The sequence below is a fragment of the Aphis gossypii genome, chromosome 1 (genome assembly GCF_020184175.1).
Source record: "Aphis gossypii isolate Hap1 chromosome 1, ASM2018417v2, whole genome shotgun sequence".
NCBI classification, from domain to species: domain Eukaryota; kingdom Metazoa; phylum Arthropoda; class Insecta; order Hemiptera; family Aphididae; genus Aphis; species Aphis gossypii.
Genome location: NC_065530.1, coordinates 5606 through 21264, shown reverse-complemented (window position 1 = coordinate 21264; position 15659 = coordinate 5606). Strand labels below are relative to the sequence as shown.

The following is a 15659-nucleotide window of genomic DNA, read 5'->3' as shown; positions in this document are numbered from 1 at the left end:
TGGCACAAACAATATGAATATATGATACATAGGAGATTAGGAGAAACTAATATACCTAGTATAAATACAGAATACCGACTGCTACTCTCAATAGTTTTTATCTAAAAATTTTGATTTTATATAATATTTATTTTATTCAACTGTAGATAGGTTGTTTCTATAATGTTATATTAATTTGGTGTATGAGGGGAGGGGCAGATTCACTTTACAGTTTACATTTGTTTTTTAAACCTATTGGGCTCAAGCACTTTATACTTGATCAATGGCAATAGTGAAAATATTTTCATCGACATTTATGAACTGTGTCAGATGTCAATGTTTGCTATCCTATATTCCAAATAAAATTTTAAATAGATGAATATTTGAAAATGTTGATGTAGCTACTAACCATGTAAGTATCCAAACCAACAATTGAATGAGTAGTTTTTGAGTTATTTAACTTTGTGTAGTGTAATATTAAGGATAAGTTCATCATCTATGATAGCGGTTCTCATTTTTTTTTCACGGAACCCCGAAAAACTTAAAATTACAATTTTAAAACTCGTAAAAAATTATGGATTGATAATTTGCTAATATACAAACTTTATACAATATAATTAATGTAACTCGTACTTAATTCAGATGTACCTGTGAAGACCCTAGATTAGTTTCATGGAGCCGTAGGGCTCCGAGGAGCACAATTTAAGAACTGCTGGTCTATAATATTATATAATTTTGGCCGTTTTGAGACTATGCTAATTAGAAAAATATGGTAATTATATGTAATAACAATGTATCAATATTTTATACTTTGCAAAAACTTAGTATTTAATTATAATTATTAGATTAAATATTACATACATAGTTATCTCTATTTTGAAGTTTTTTAAAACCATTTTTCAAGACTACCTATGTTATGTTAATTTAGTTGAATAAACATTGAAAATATATCCTTTAGGTCTAGTAAACTTTAAAATTCGAAAATATATTTATTATTAAAAGTATAAGTATAGCCTTACAAGGCTTGTAAATTAATAGTCACCTTGTGTACTATAGGTTTTAATTTACTTACTTTTTATTGTAAATATTTGAGCAAGTTCTGTAAAAAAAGACATGACCAGATATAAAATTTTAAAAATTAGGTTCTCTTTTATCATAACTGCCCAACAAGTATACTATTCTAGATTTTTACAAGGTTTATTCATACCATAGGTTATGTTCTATAAAAATTGTGTTTTTTTCATTTGATTACTCTTTATTATTATTATTTTTACTTACTGTAAAAACTAATTATTTGAAATTATAATGTAAATTTATTTGATGTGTGTCTTTATGATAAAAATTCTAAGTATAAATATTAAATTATTCTTTAAAGATAATACCAAATGTAAAATGTAAATAAATAAATACAAAAAATTGTTATTAAATAGGAAACATAAACAGATAACAAATTAAATAATTAAATTAACTAGGTATGCTACTAACCGATTAGAATACATTAAGTTGAACCATAAAATATAAATTAATACCAAATTATAAAAATTATTAACATGTATTAGCCAATATTTTCAATAATAAAAAAGTGCAAAATTGTATGTACTTAACACTATTGTTAAGAACACTAAGCCATGCATCAAAAAAGAGAATTGTCCTATGAAAAATAGTATATCTGGTCACCAATCATACATATACATTATACATAAACTTAATCGATAATTCATGTATCGTGTGCATTAGATTAGAATATGATGAAATATTAATAATATTACTACTTTTTAAAATATCGAATCAAATTCGATGCATATAATTATAATGAAATTAGAGATTTTACGAACTCCATATAACTATAACTTATATTTTTCAATAGTAGATTGTAATTTGTATTTATATATATAAAAAAAAAATATTAATTATCATAATATTTAAATATTTTTTTTAATTTCAGAAATTTTAAAATTACCGCCAATAACTGAGTATCTAAATGTCGAGGGAGATTATAGCTAATATGGAATCTAAAATGTCTTTGAGGTTCTAAATGTCCAATGGGATCTAGTTGACGTACGTGGATCTACTTGTCACGGGATCTAGGTGGTACGTAACCCACAGAGTAATAAGAATATAGAGATGGCAATGTGAAATTATCATGAGGCTCAAGCGGACACGATGCAGTGTGACCATTATAGATAAAAATAATTATGAAATAATTCTATTAAGGTGAATATATCCACCTTGAATTCTATATTATTTATTTTAAGCTTTAATAAATTAATACAATAAATTCATTTGTAACAAATAACAGTGAAACTTAGTAAACTTACATAATGTAATAAAAAAATAGTATGATAACTATCTGACTCCAGAATAATCTTATAAATTTTGTCCCGTCTTTCGTGCTTTAATAGACATCTTGGACATTTGGGTTACAACTTACAGTTAAATGTAAAAAATGTCATTTCATATTATTTTTAAGGCACTGCTCCACTATTAATTATACTTACTATATGTTGTAAAAACTAAAACTTAAAAAACGCTTGGGTTCGTAATGTGTGTATCAAAGGAGATCAATCTATCGTCTTCATTGAAAACTATATACTGCTCATTTATATGCATAAGTGCAAGTAGAGGCCAAACACTGGGGGTGCTAAAATTATGCAGGGGATACAGACCTGTAAGGAAGTAGTACCCAACCACCAGACACCTACCATACTTAAATTTTATAATTACTTTAACCATTCCAATACACACTGTAAAACCATAAGCACACTAAAATTTAAGTATTTAAACAGTAATATACCTTGTAAATACATTAGGTGTATTATATAATTTATTTAGGTGATAAAAATAATAACCAAGTATAAACAGATTAAAAAACTATTTTATTTAATAAATAAATGAATAATATTCTTAATATTTCATGTTATATATATTAACTTTGATTATTAATTTTATGTTCAATAGCATTTAGTTTTCTAGTAATATGATATCTTCAAGATATCTTGGATCGTTCCAGACGATCAAAATCTGAAATCAAAAACAAAAAACAAATTGAATTAAAGTTTCATAAATAAACTGGAAAATTAAACTAAGTAAAATTGTTGTAGATTTTAGGACATAATAGTCCAGGACTCTAGGGCCTAAATATAAATAATAGCCATAGAGTAATAACAAGATTATTATTACTCCATGCTATTAACTTTTGTCTGCTTGTTGATCTTATAATCAACAATATTTCTTGTTAAACAAATTTGATATCCTCAAGACATCTAGGATCGTTCCAGACGATCAAAATCTGAAATCAAAAACAAACAACAAATTTAGGTTTATAAATGAACAAAATAAAAGTTTTTTATTATACATAAATATTATAAATGTATAGCTAATTCACAATAAAAAATATCTATAAGTTCAAAAAAAAATAATAAATAAAATATTTAGTCATATAGCAATGAATAAAAATAAACTACAAGCTCATAACATAATAATAAAAACAAAATATTTATCAATTCTTAAAACTATAGCTACCTAATATCACAATTAAAGATATACCTATAAATCTTAAATTGTGGTTAATATAATATAATAATTATATAAAAAAAAAATAACAATATATTTTATATTAGCTTATAAAACTCTAGTTAAAAAAAAAAAATAATAATTATTAAATCATTGACCTTTAAAAATGACCATTTTATTGTACCATGTACGTAAAGAATCTGTTTCGTTTTGTTTTTTACATATGTAATTAATTTTTAAGTCATAATAACATGATATAATAGATTTAATAAAAGTATAGTATGGTTATTAAATGGATCATTTTCATTATGAAACTGTATATTATTAAAAATTTGAGAATCATTGATAAAACAACTAAGTGTTTTATTCTGAATATGTAATTTATTAAATTTTTCAAATTATTTAAACCAAATGTTCTCATAGTTTTTTCTGTCTGAACACAAATATCAATCACATCATTACTTGGATAAACTAATCCTCCATTATCTTTTAGATTAATTAGTGATTTTAAAAAGTTTTCTTTTTTACCAATTAATGCTAATAAACAAATTTCACACTTTATTTTACTGGTTAATTTATGAGAAACAAAGCCACTTATATAAATAATTATTTCATGAGAAAAATGAGATAAGGAATTATTGTTAATTATGTAATCATGATCTTTCAAAAAATATGTCTCAATTTCACATTCAATATCATTAACATAGTTAATATTTGTTTCATTAATTTTCTCATATGGTTCTTTTATACTAGAACTAGAATTTACTAAAATATCAATATCTTCTAAAGGAATGCAATTACCTATACCTCCTTGTTTAATTTCGGCATGAATTAAAAGTTTAAGATACGCAGCTCTTAACTGTCGGGCTGTGGGATTATTATTGAAGCCTTGATGAGACCTTATTGCTCCAAAAAATAGTTCCAAGTGATCCTGACTCATCTTATAACAAGGAAGAAATTTTAAGCAATTGGATTCAATAAGTTCTTTATACAAATATAATAACGAATTAAAACACATAAGAAACCCTAAAAGTCCGGTCTTTCTGTTAGAATTTATTACTAAATTACCATCAGAAAACTTTAAATTTTGTATATAATTGGAAAAATGATGTATAAATATTTTACAATCATTTATATTCTTGTTGCATAAAGCTTTTTTTTCCCATATTGTTTAAGATTTCTCGAATTTAATATATCAAAGGCATCATTGAATAACCTAATAAAATGAATTGTAGGACCACATGATTGAAATTCATCTAGGTGCAATACATCTTTACAAAATTCTAATGCATCGGCAACTGACTTGCTCAATAATTGAGTAGCCAGTTTAACCTTCATTTTCTGTTTAAAAAATATAATATGCTGTTTTCTTAATTTGTTACCTAAATGCAACCCTTCATTTTCCTGAAGTATTAAAAGTTTTTGAAGATAACTAAAATTAATTTCATTATTGTTGCTGTCTAACAGAATTTTTTTTTCTCCAAATGTATTTCTTACCAGCTTAATCATATGAGCAGGATCAGGAAAAATGTAAATTTTTTTAATTGAATTATTGTCTTTTTTAAATTCAAATTCACTTTTTAATGTTTTAATATTAAAGTTGCATCCTAATTGTTTGGCCATATTTATATTTGATGAACATCCATCAAAAGTCAAACTAACTACTTCTACACCAGTCTCAAATACTAACTTTAAACATTGATTAATTAACTCATACTTTTGAGAGCTATTTAAATGGTTAACCAAAAAATATCCTACTGGAATCTTCCACCGTTCATTTATAGACACCAACATAAAAACAAAACATTCAGAAGCAATATCTGACTTATCACTATCAATACCAGCTCCAAAATCAACATAACCATGGTAGTTTTTTCCATCCCATTCTACATGATGACGTATTGCCATTTCATCAATAATTAACCCACAAACAATTGGGTGATCAGAATTTTTACATTTTAAGTTTAAAATTTTAAGTGTTTCACTAGTAAAACCAGGATTAGCATTAGTATGAGCATACCATTTACTTAATGTACGGGGATGTGGCATAACAGTACTAAATTCGTTTCTAATAAAGTTATATGCCCTGGCAGAAAAGAAGTGCAGTGTGATGGCAAAACGTCTTAACTCTTGACTATATTTTTTTTTTTAGCTTTTTACCTTGATTATTATCAACAAATCTACATAGCATATCTTTATGCTTACCAAAACTGGAAGACAACAATTCACTTGTGTCATAATTGACAAGGTTATTTTTTTTCAAAGTCTCGATCACTCGTTTCATTGAAGCTATTTTTTTGCCTTGACGTTTCACTTTTTGATTGAGCAGTTTAATCTTTTTTGACTTCAATATATTAATATTTGCCAACGATGATACAGTTCTCTTGAGTCTAAGACGATTTGGTGAGTCATTTATAACGGGCTTACACATTTCATCAATCATCATTTTACTAGATTCCTTTTAAAACATATAAACAAATCAATTTTCATGTTAATATTTTTTAGTAGTTCCTTATTAAGTTTTAATAACTAATTATACCTTTGAAATAACAGCATTCAATAAAGTGGAGTCACAGGTTAGAGATTCTGGAGAGTTGTGCTTTTCAAATGTTGTAATTTGTTTGGCAGATCTTTTAAAAACCTAAACAATTTATTTACAATTAATTTATTTAAAAGAATAAAAATAAAAAATATGAAGCAATACTTGAACAACTGTTGGAGAACTACATTCACTAGATCCTGTAGTTTCTTCAGAAATAGGATGATCTGTCAAATCGCTGCAAGTTAGTGTTGAGCTACTACTTTGGATACATAGAGGTTCGTTGATGCAAATAGGTATCTTAATTTCTGGGTAGAGAATTTTAGCCTAAAATTATTATGATTATTATTTAAAGCTAGCTGATTCTATAATGCTTTAATATTCCTAGGTTGCATTGCATATTTATATAGGTGAATAACACGACATATAGATGATAAATAAATATTGTATAATAATGTAGCTTACACATTTTACTCTTTTGATCATAATTGTTGGAACAGCATTCAATTTTAAATGTGTGGTATTAGTATATCTCTCGAAACAAGAAGCAGTGAAGTGGGCTGAACAAAATAAACTAACAGAAGGCTTCAATAAGCTCTCATGGATTCCATTTTCCCTGGCAAATGTTAACCATTGTGCTTGAACCATAGTAGATTGAGGAAGCCTTCGAATTATAGACAACAATTTCAGTATTAACCATTAGGTAATAATAATAAAAATAACCTACTTATTTTAATATTCTTATAACTCTATGATACAAACAAGATTCTTATTTAATAAGTATAAATCCAATTTAGCTAAATGAAAGGTATATTGTATTGTGCTATACATATAATATTATAATATATCATTAATATCTTACAAAGTTACTACTAGTAGTTATCTTAATATCTTATGTACTATTGTAAATTTATATAGTATTTACCTGTGAAATGTAATATGCTCCTCTTTAGTTTTTTTATTTCTGCTTCTACCACAAATAGCGCAGCTCGGCATTTTAATAGTAATAATGTACTATTATAGTCTATAGTATAATAAGTACCTATTTATAATTATTTACTGTACGCCTTACGGGACACGGGTAATATATTATAATTTATAATAGGTAATAGTATTATAATATAATAAATATTATTGAATATTTACTTATTTGCTATCACTTGGACTATTTTTGTCTAAAATAATAAATAGGTAGAACGCAGCGCTATCTAGCTTTATATGTATTTGATAATAGACACACATGGCAGTATATTGGAGATGACACCACTGCTACGTACTACTACTGCAACGACATTATACTACACCGATATTTCATTATCAATACTACGTATACAACTATCTCGAATGTCAATTGTTACGAATATCAACTACAACGATATTAGATTGTGCGGTGAACTACAACTGCTACGAATGTTATGATATTAATTATCATTTATCACAGAATATATAAAAAAGTAAATAAAATTTTATGTTTATATTTTATAAAATGAGTTCCCATGAGGCCATGGCCCATGACTAAATAAACTAACTTGTTGTCGCCAACATGGCAATTTGTATTATATTCGTTTGGCGGGGTTTTCGTTCGTCCATTTTCGTGTTGAGATATCGGTTCGTATCGTGCGACACCGCGGTGCGGTTGACAGCAGCTTGCTGTTGTGTGATAACCGTCCGGTGCGTGCGTGCGGCCGTTATCTCGTTTTTCGTTTAAAAATATGTCTTCGTTATTTCGTATCGTGCATGTGCGGTCGAAATAAATTCGGTTATGTTTCGTGTATTTTCTTCAAGTCATTCAACTCAGTGTCACCGATAGTTCCATAAGTTCGCGTGTTTTCATTTGTGTAGGTGACACTGAGCTTTCGTTTCGTACTTCATTTTGTCGTGAGTCCGGTTCGTTAAAACTGTGTGACGGACCGGCTCGCTCTCGTTTTTTTTTTTCGTTGTGTTGTTACGGTGAGGAGCTCCGTGTGGACTCAAATTCGTTTGTTCATTGTCTGCAGCGGAAATCCACGTTGTCTGTGATTTTCGTGAATTGGTTGTTGGTAAATATCGTTCGAACAATTTATTGTCAATTTTTTTCTTATTTTATTTCCCCAGTTTTAGGGTGGTCATTATTGTTACCAACAATCATTGTGAGTCGTGGTTTTCATATTCGTCCAGTACTGCTGTGTGCACGTCTGTGCCTTTCGTGTGTTTTGAATTCGTCGTTGGTGGCTGTGGCTAGCTAATCGCGCACGCGGCTGTCATTTTTATTGTATTAAATTATTATTACGTTACCGGTGCGCGCATTACCTGACATAGCCATATTGTGAGTATTGGTCGACCATTTGTGTTATAAATTTAAGTTTCTTTGTATAGCCGACGGGCTACTTATTATTATAGATGGCATAGTGGGTTATTATTATCTGAACCATTATTATTATTATTATTATATTATTTTATCGAATTGCTGTTTCTATTTATTGCTATAGCTTAATTATATTATTTATTATTTATATTATATTTTATTTATTTGGTTGGTAGTGCATCACCTTGGGTGGCCTGCCTTCCTGCCGTAAAGGCACCTTAATATTATTATTATTAAAGCTGAGTGCGGCTACATAACTTAAGGTTATTTTGTCATGTGAGTTTCTAGTTCCTGCATACTACATAGCTATTAGTTCTCGAGTCCTGTCGTTTTAATTTAGTTTAGGTAATTTGGAATGCGTAATGCACCTATTTAAATGGAATTGCTCAATTGCGGTAAAAAATCTCCGCAAAAATAGGTAATTATAATTATTTTTTTATCTCCAATATTAAATGTTTATCTTTTTTAATAATATTTTTCAATTTTTTAATTAATAGGTAGGTATATTAAAAAACTATAAATAACATATTTTAATTACTAATTAGTATTATGAATAATTAATCATACAAAAATACATTAAAATTGTATAATAAACCATTGTTGCATCATATATATTTTGAATTATAAAATTTATAATTGCACTGTTCTTGCCAGGTTAAATAGTGTTTAATTATTCAAATACAATTCTATAAAGTATGAAAATTTTATACATATTCAACTTTGTATTTTTTTTTTTTTGTTTTTACGTTAGATAGATGCCTAATATAAGATTTTTTTGTTAATTTTAAATATTTATTAGGTATTATGATAACTTATTAAACATTTTATGTTAGACACTAAGCCTTATCTTAAATTAATAATATGCTAACGAAGACAGAAACTCACCCTATCACTTGTATTGTACTATAATCCTCATATAACTACATCATTTTTTTTGTTTTGCATCCTTACCGATTATTACTTAAGTGTCTTGTTTACTATTATATCTTACACTCATCGATCACATTATATACCATATATGTAATACGTGTGACAAAAGCCAAAAACCATTAGACTCATATTCATTCCATGACATTGAATTTTTTTTTCAGCCACAGATTAGGTTAAACTTAGCATAAAAATAAAATAATAAAAAAATCTTTTAGCTGTACGATAATCTGTAGCACCAATTTTTAAGAAAAATCCACAGATAAAAGATAATTACCTTACACTGTTTACCTGCCTATTTAGTATATGACATTTTATTGGAAATAGGTAAGTTTTAAAAATATTGATTTTCATTTAAATAAATAAAAATACTTTTAAAATAGATTTAGTTAAACTGAATTCTGAAATGTTTAATTATTTAGGTTATTAAATATAGGGTAGTTTAAATTTAAAATTATTATGTTCAGTTTTTCTCAAATTATATAAACCCAATATTATTAACATTATAATACTTTATTTTTTTGATTAAAATATGTGAATAAAGATATCCATAATGAAAAAAAATTAATTACTTGTACTTATTTTGTAATTATTTTAAATTGTCCATTACAAAATTCCTCACCCTTTTTAAAATTTGTTTATCCCTTAACCTTAAATAAGATTTATACAAATTTTTAATTAATAAAAAACATACATAAGCTTAGGTATTCAAAGTGTAATTTATTAAATTTGATTGGTTAAATATACAATCAATACTATGTACTATGGTCATACTATGTACATTTGGACTACACCATCTATTTCTTCCCTGCATATCTCGCAATTGGGTGGAGGAGGTATGGCACAATCCACACAAAGCCATCCGTGTCCACAATATAAATATATATACCTTGAACCGTTGGGTACATCCCTCATGAAGGGTAAGCATCCTAGGCATTGGCTTCCAGTTGGATCTGTAATATTATGGTTTTCTATCCACCCACCTGTAATTTAATATACACAATAAAATACTAATTTATTTAATATTTACCAATAGCATGTACAATATGAATTGGCTGTGTTCTCGGGAAAGGAACTTTGCAAACAGGACAACGCTGTATACGTTCTGCACATCTGTCACAGCACCACCCATGGCCACATGGTAGAAAAATATTTTCTGTGCCAACCACGTCATGGTTTTCTAAACAAACAAAACATCGATTTTGGTCTTCACCTACACAATAAAACAAAACAGTAGGTTTTTGTTATATTAATTAATTATTGAAAAAGTTATTGTAGTTAACAAAATTATTTATTATAGGTACCTCCAATTGGTGGAACAGTAACCATAAATAACGCTGGTACTTCTGTAAAAATTGAATAGAATATTAATTTTTAATTTTTGATTTTTATATATTTATCATATAAATAACTATTAATTATTTAATTACCATTTGTTAGTAATTGATTTTCGGCTACATCATCATTGCCAGTTTGTCCGTGATCATCATTTTGTTGAATTGGTTCAACCACATCTTCCACTTCCTCAACTAATATATAAAATTAAAATACTTTATTCATTATAAAATACTTATTTAATAATTATTTTTCTTTTATAGAATTACCTATTAGTGGATTATTTATTATTTGACCTTCAGCCTGTATGCGGCCCATTGGTCTTCCTCTACGCTGTAGAATCCTATTGTCAGTTTGTCCGTTATCATTTTGTTGAATTGGTTCAACCACATCTTCCACTTCCTCAACTAATATATAAAATTAAAATACTTTATTCATTATAAAATACTTATTTAATACTTATTTTTCTTTTTTAGAATTACCTATTAGTGGATTATTTATTACTCGACCTCCAGCCTGTATACGGCCAATTGGTCTTCCTCTTCGGCGTGGAATCCTATTATTTTCAACTGGACCAATAACTTGCATATTACCACGACCACGGCCTCTTACCCTACGAGGTAGTAGTGGTGGTGGCAATGGTAGAGGTTCCAAAATAATGGCACCTACTTGTTGGTTGATATCTAGATTAAAAGAAAAAGTATATAATTTTAGCTGGCTGTAAAAACAATACTCATTTTCAAATTTACTATTTGGAATGGGGCCTATTTGCTCATTTAAATAACTATTTATTGAATATGATACCCTTCGAAGGTAGGCCATAGTATCATACCGTCCATTTTGTACAAGCCTTAATGCATCGGCCAAGATATTATTGTTAGTGTCCCTCGAAGTAATAATTGATCTCCTGACCTAGAACAGTATGTTTCAATAAGTGTTACAATTGTATACAATATTTACAATGTATTGATTGTACTGACAGCGTGTATGAAAGAATAATTTTTATTAGATAGGTAAATTAAATTCATTACTTGTTGACCATTAATTATTTGACGAGTTTCCCTTCGTACACGATTTTCTACAGAACGCAGCCTATCTATAATAATCAAATTATATATGGAATTGTGATTAATATACATATCTATAATTTAAGTTTAAATAAGATAGAGTTAATGAAAAAAAAATCACCCCAAAAAGTCCAAACTGGAGGATGTTGGCCAATAGAGGTTTTCAACATACTGTGGAAACTCTCAATAAAATTATTGGTCCGGATATTCAATCCAAAAACAGAAAATCCATCTGGATGAATAATATTCAACCAAAAATTTTGTATATATTCAAAAATATCTGTCAGATGTAAAGATACATCCATGCTTCTTGCTAATTCTTGAATGGCCAAAAAACCTCCAACAATGTGGAAATTGTTTGGAAGGTCTGGATTTATTTCTGATGGAAAATGAGGTAATGCTATAACCTGTGAAAAAAAAAAAATATATATATTTTTATTTATTTCCCAGACTTAAAATGTTTAAAAAATTTCAATCACCATTCTAATAATAGTAGCAATATTGCTATTATTGCGGACTAACTGAATCATGTTATGATTTTGAATAAATCGTACTATACTCTGTAATCAAGTAAATTAATTAATTTAAAATATAATTTTACAGGATATTATATACAGACCTGACTAAAATGGAACCAACATCCAATCAGTCTGCATTCAGGTACAATTCTCCTTACTGCATTACGCATTGCGGTTTCAAAGTCTGTAAGAATTTGTAAATTTTCCCAATCAAAAATATCGAATGGCAAATCTCTTCTCAAGAATTGCCATAACCGAATATATACATTTTCTGTTCTGCGATTCAGAATGGCATATAATACAGGAACAGACTAAGTATGAATGTATGATAAAAATAATATACTTTATTATTATAATAATATTCAGCTACTAAACATAACCATATTTACAATGTTGTCTAATATCACATGAATAGTGACAAACTGCTCCATATCGGCTGGATAACGAGGAAGAACACTAAATGTCCCATCTACTGCTACAACTCGAGCTTGGCGAAAATATGGTGCATAGTGTTGAAGAAATGCCACATTAGCAAATATTAAACCACCAAACACAACTGCATTATTATCAAGGTATTCAAGATTACCTTGATAGAATGGGACATTGTTAATATCATCCAATACGTTTAAGAGACGTCCATGCCATCTTAAAGACATAATAGTCTTTCCCATAGCCCTCAAAGTATTCGGTACTTGTGGACTAAATCTACGCTGAACATGGCGTATTGCTCTAAGTGCATGTTCTCTTGACACCTCTATTGCTGCATTGGGATATCTGAAAACGGTTAAATTACATTTTAATATAACTAATTACACAATATTTTGTAGTAATATATTTATTTACCTTCTAGAAACATCTTCATAAATAGCTCTTGCTGGTATACCCTCGTTTGAAGCCCTCAGTCTTAATGCTGCTAAAAAATAGCCAATTTCAATATCATGACCTGGTCCATGGTTATGTGGCTGGTACATAATAATTGGATCATTTTCGGGGATCAATGACATGGACGCAGTTGATCCACAACCTTGTTCGTATCTTGAACATCTTAACTGCCTAGAGCCATAATATTTTTATATATAATTTTTCATGTATATTTATTATTTTATTTAAATAAACCTTCGATTGGTGGATACATTATTTTGAATATAAGTATAATCTTGTGTATCTGCATATATTAAATTGCCTCTAATACCTGGAACTCTTCTAGATTGCAAGTTATTGTCTTCAACATTTCCCAAAACATGAGCAATGTTAAAGACAATTGGAGATCGAGATCTAGAACGTGGTGTTGGATCATCTTGTGAATCTAAATTATTTAAATTAATACAATTGAATAAATATCTTTAATGCCAAAAGTATAATTTTATTTTATATAGTTATTGCTGTGAATTTTACTGTTTTCTGTTTCTTAAATACATGTAAATTTTAAAATAATTGGTGTATAAAATTTGAAACCAATTTTTAAACTATTAATCAGTACAAATGTAAAAATATATTTATATAATAATAGTCCTACCTGTCATGTTGAATAATTTAGAAACTTTTTTTAAAAGAGCATAAATGTTCCATAGAATAAGAATTTCAAATTGGCATTCGCGAACTATGTCTGTGGAATGAGTTCAATAGTTCAATCAAGAAGGAATCTAATGTAGCGACTAATGGGTTGATTAGGGAGAATATTAATATTAAAACTTATTAGTAGATTTCTAGGAATATGTTTGAGACACATTGTAAGATTAAGTTAATAATTAATAGTTAATTTAATTAAACACTGCAATCTTAAGTTTGTATGCTGGTACCTATACTATATAGTAATTATACCTACCTGTATCTACTAAGTTTCTGGAGATAGGAAATTTAAAAATGATTAAATAATTGCAATATTAGAATTTTACATAATAATTTACTTTGTAATTTGGTCATTTGGAATGAATTGAATCAAAATATTATTTTCAAGCAAAAAAAATTAGTGCTGAACCTACTTCCCGATTCTATATTAGACCATCATTACCTATATTTTATTTGTCGTTTAGTTATTTTAGATTTAATTTGATAAATAATAAATATTGTATAGGTATTAATTATTTTTGAAATTAAATTAATACTATTATGAAATATATATATTTATACGTATATATAGCATATCTTAGAGTTAGGGGGGGGGCTTCAGCCCTAGAATTGTTATAAAAAGTAAATTAGGTGGGGAGCTCCGCCCCCACACCCCCAAACACATTACATCATTCATTAGACATGTAACATGAATGAAAATTAATATTTTATTATATTATTATAAAACAAATAAGAAATAAAGTGGTATTGAGGTTAAATATTTATATATTAACATATTATTAAGTATTATTTAAGATACTTTTATAGAATTAAAAGATTTTTATGTACAAAATTATTCCAATTTACAGCTTAAGCCTCCGCTCAGTATTGGAAAATTTATTTAAAACCAAAAATATTAAAAATTTTCCAAGATATTAAAAAAAATATAAAACGATATTTTAAATTTAAGTTTAAAAATGTTAATACTATTGACGAGAGTGTGGGACTAGGAATTTTGACGGGGGGGGGGGGGGGGCTAAAATTAATGTTGGGGAGACTAAACCCCACAAGCCCCCCTAGTTACGCCTATGGTTACCGTATTCCTATTATGTATTATACAGTTACTTAAGACTCATTGGTAAGGGGCAATAATATTTTGACTTTTTTTGAGCTATTTATAGACAACTGAAATTTTCAATTTTTCTGAAAATTGTTTTTTTATGTGTCGATAAAATCTTTTTGGCCCTATCAAAATACTTGAAAATTTAATGCAGTGTTCCTCATAAGTTATTATTATAGTGATTAAAAAATTATAAGAATACATAGGCACAATTTTTTTTTATTAGCATTTGAAGTTCAAATATTGATAAAAATTCGTCAAAATCATGAATATTTGCAAATTATTTTGTAGGTATAAAATTCATAAGAAATTTTTGCATAAGTAGCTAAGAGTTGAAAATTTAATACAAGGTTTTTCATAAGTTTAACTTACAATTATTATAAAAGAACTTAAATTTTGTTGTATTCAGGCCATTAAAACATAAGCCACCTTTTTCACCAACCACTAGAAATTATATCCTAGGCTGACAAATCATCTTCGTTCAGAATCGTTTTTCGTATACAATGATAACTATCATTGGATTCAAATTTAACACTCCTATAATATATAATAATGATCCATACGGCACCTAATGTACAGCAGAGCGGTACTCACTTGCCCGCTTTTTTATTATTAACATTATCGTAGGCCCCTAGCCCCTGCAGGGCCATTGTCAAGTATTTAAATTATTAAGAAACCTTCTCATTGGGAGAAAAAGTGTGAAATCTCTGTATTAAGCTTTTAAAAAGAAAAATAGGCATTTACAGCATAAAAATCAAATTTAAACTTT

At 27.8% G+C, this 15659-nt stretch overlaps 2 protein-coding genes and 1 long non-coding RNA gene across 7 annotated transcripts; 1 reads left to right on the top strand and 2 right to left on the bottom strand.

The window, feature by feature from the left end:
- Window positions 1-45: 45 nt before the first annotated feature.
- LOC126553292 (uncharacterized) lies at window positions 46-10737 on the top strand. 2 transcript variants are annotated; one of them, XR_007606465.1, is made up of 5 exons: window positions 46-391; window positions 622-751; window positions 1925-2193; window positions 10339-10535; window positions 10603-10737. It is a non-coding gene; the product is annotated as an uncharacterized LOC126553292 (long non-coding RNA). The 2 variants fall into 2 exon arrangements; XR_007606464.1 differs by lacking the exon at window positions 622-751.
- On the bottom strand, window positions 3122-7866 carry LOC126553283 (THAP domain-containing protein 1-like). Its single transcript, XM_050208430.1, has 6 exons — window positions 6957-7866; window positions 6497-6695; window positions 6197-6358; window positions 6032-6133; window positions 5698-5950; window positions 3122-3268 (listed from the first exon to the last, which is right to left on the bottom strand). Exons 1-6 carry the CDS (start codon window positions 7025-7027, stop codon window positions 3243-3245), a joined length of 813 nt encoding a protein of 270 aa, XP_050064387.1. The 5' UTR covers window positions 7028-7866; the 3' UTR covers window positions 3122-3242.
- On the bottom strand, window positions 10003-14095 carry LOC126553261 (uncharacterized). 4 transcript variants are annotated; one of them, XM_050208411.1, is made up of 15 exons: window positions 13739-14090; window positions 13339-13528; window positions 13066-13275; window positions 12612-12996; window positions 12324-12533; window positions 12184-12264; window positions 11826-12111; window positions 11618-11733; window positions 11387-11549; window positions 11120-11320; window positions 10907-11044; window positions 10733-10831; window positions 10607-10648; window positions 10333-10515; window positions 10003-10273 (listed from the first exon to the last, which is right to left on the bottom strand). In XM_050208411.1, the coding sequence occupies exons 1-15, from the start codon at window positions 13743-13745 to the stop codon at window positions 10071-10073; spliced, it is 2514 nt and encodes an 837-aa protein (XP_050064368.1). In that variant the 5' UTR covers window positions 13746-14090; the 3' UTR covers window positions 10003-10070. The 4 variants fall into 4 exon arrangements, with proteins under 4 accessions (XP_050064368.1, XP_050064371.1, XP_050064374.1 ...); XM_050208414.1 differs by having other exon boundaries at window positions 11669-11733; window positions 13739-14087; XM_050208423.1 differs by having other exon boundaries at window positions 10139-10285; window positions 10346-10515; window positions 13739-14086.
- Window positions 14096-15659: the final 1564 nt, after the last annotated feature.

Excerpts from the sequence above, each read along its gene's own strand:
- LOC126553283 (XM_050208430.1), bottom strand. The coding sequence starts at position 7,027 with ATGCCGAGCTGCGCTATTTGTGGTAGAAGCAGAAATAAAAAAACTAAA. Across the intron at positions 6,359-6,496 it reads TGATCAAAAGAGTAAAATGT|GCTAAAATTCTCTACCCAGA; the intron begins GTAAGCTACATT and ends TAATAATTTTAG. Across the intron at positions 5,951-6,031 it reads TGAATGCTGTTATTTCAAAG|GAATCTAGTAAAATGATGAT; the intron begins GTATAATTAGTT and ends ATGTTTTAAAAG.
- LOC126553261 (XM_050208411.1), bottom strand. Across the intron at positions 10,832-10,906 it reads AATAAATAATCCACTAATAG|TTGAGGAAGTGGAAGATGTG; the intron begins GTAATTCTATAA and ends TTTATATATTAG. Across the intron at positions 10,649-10,732 it reads AAATCAATTACTAACAAATG|AAGTACCAGCGTTATTTATG; the intron begins GTAATTAAATAA and ends CAATTTTTACAG.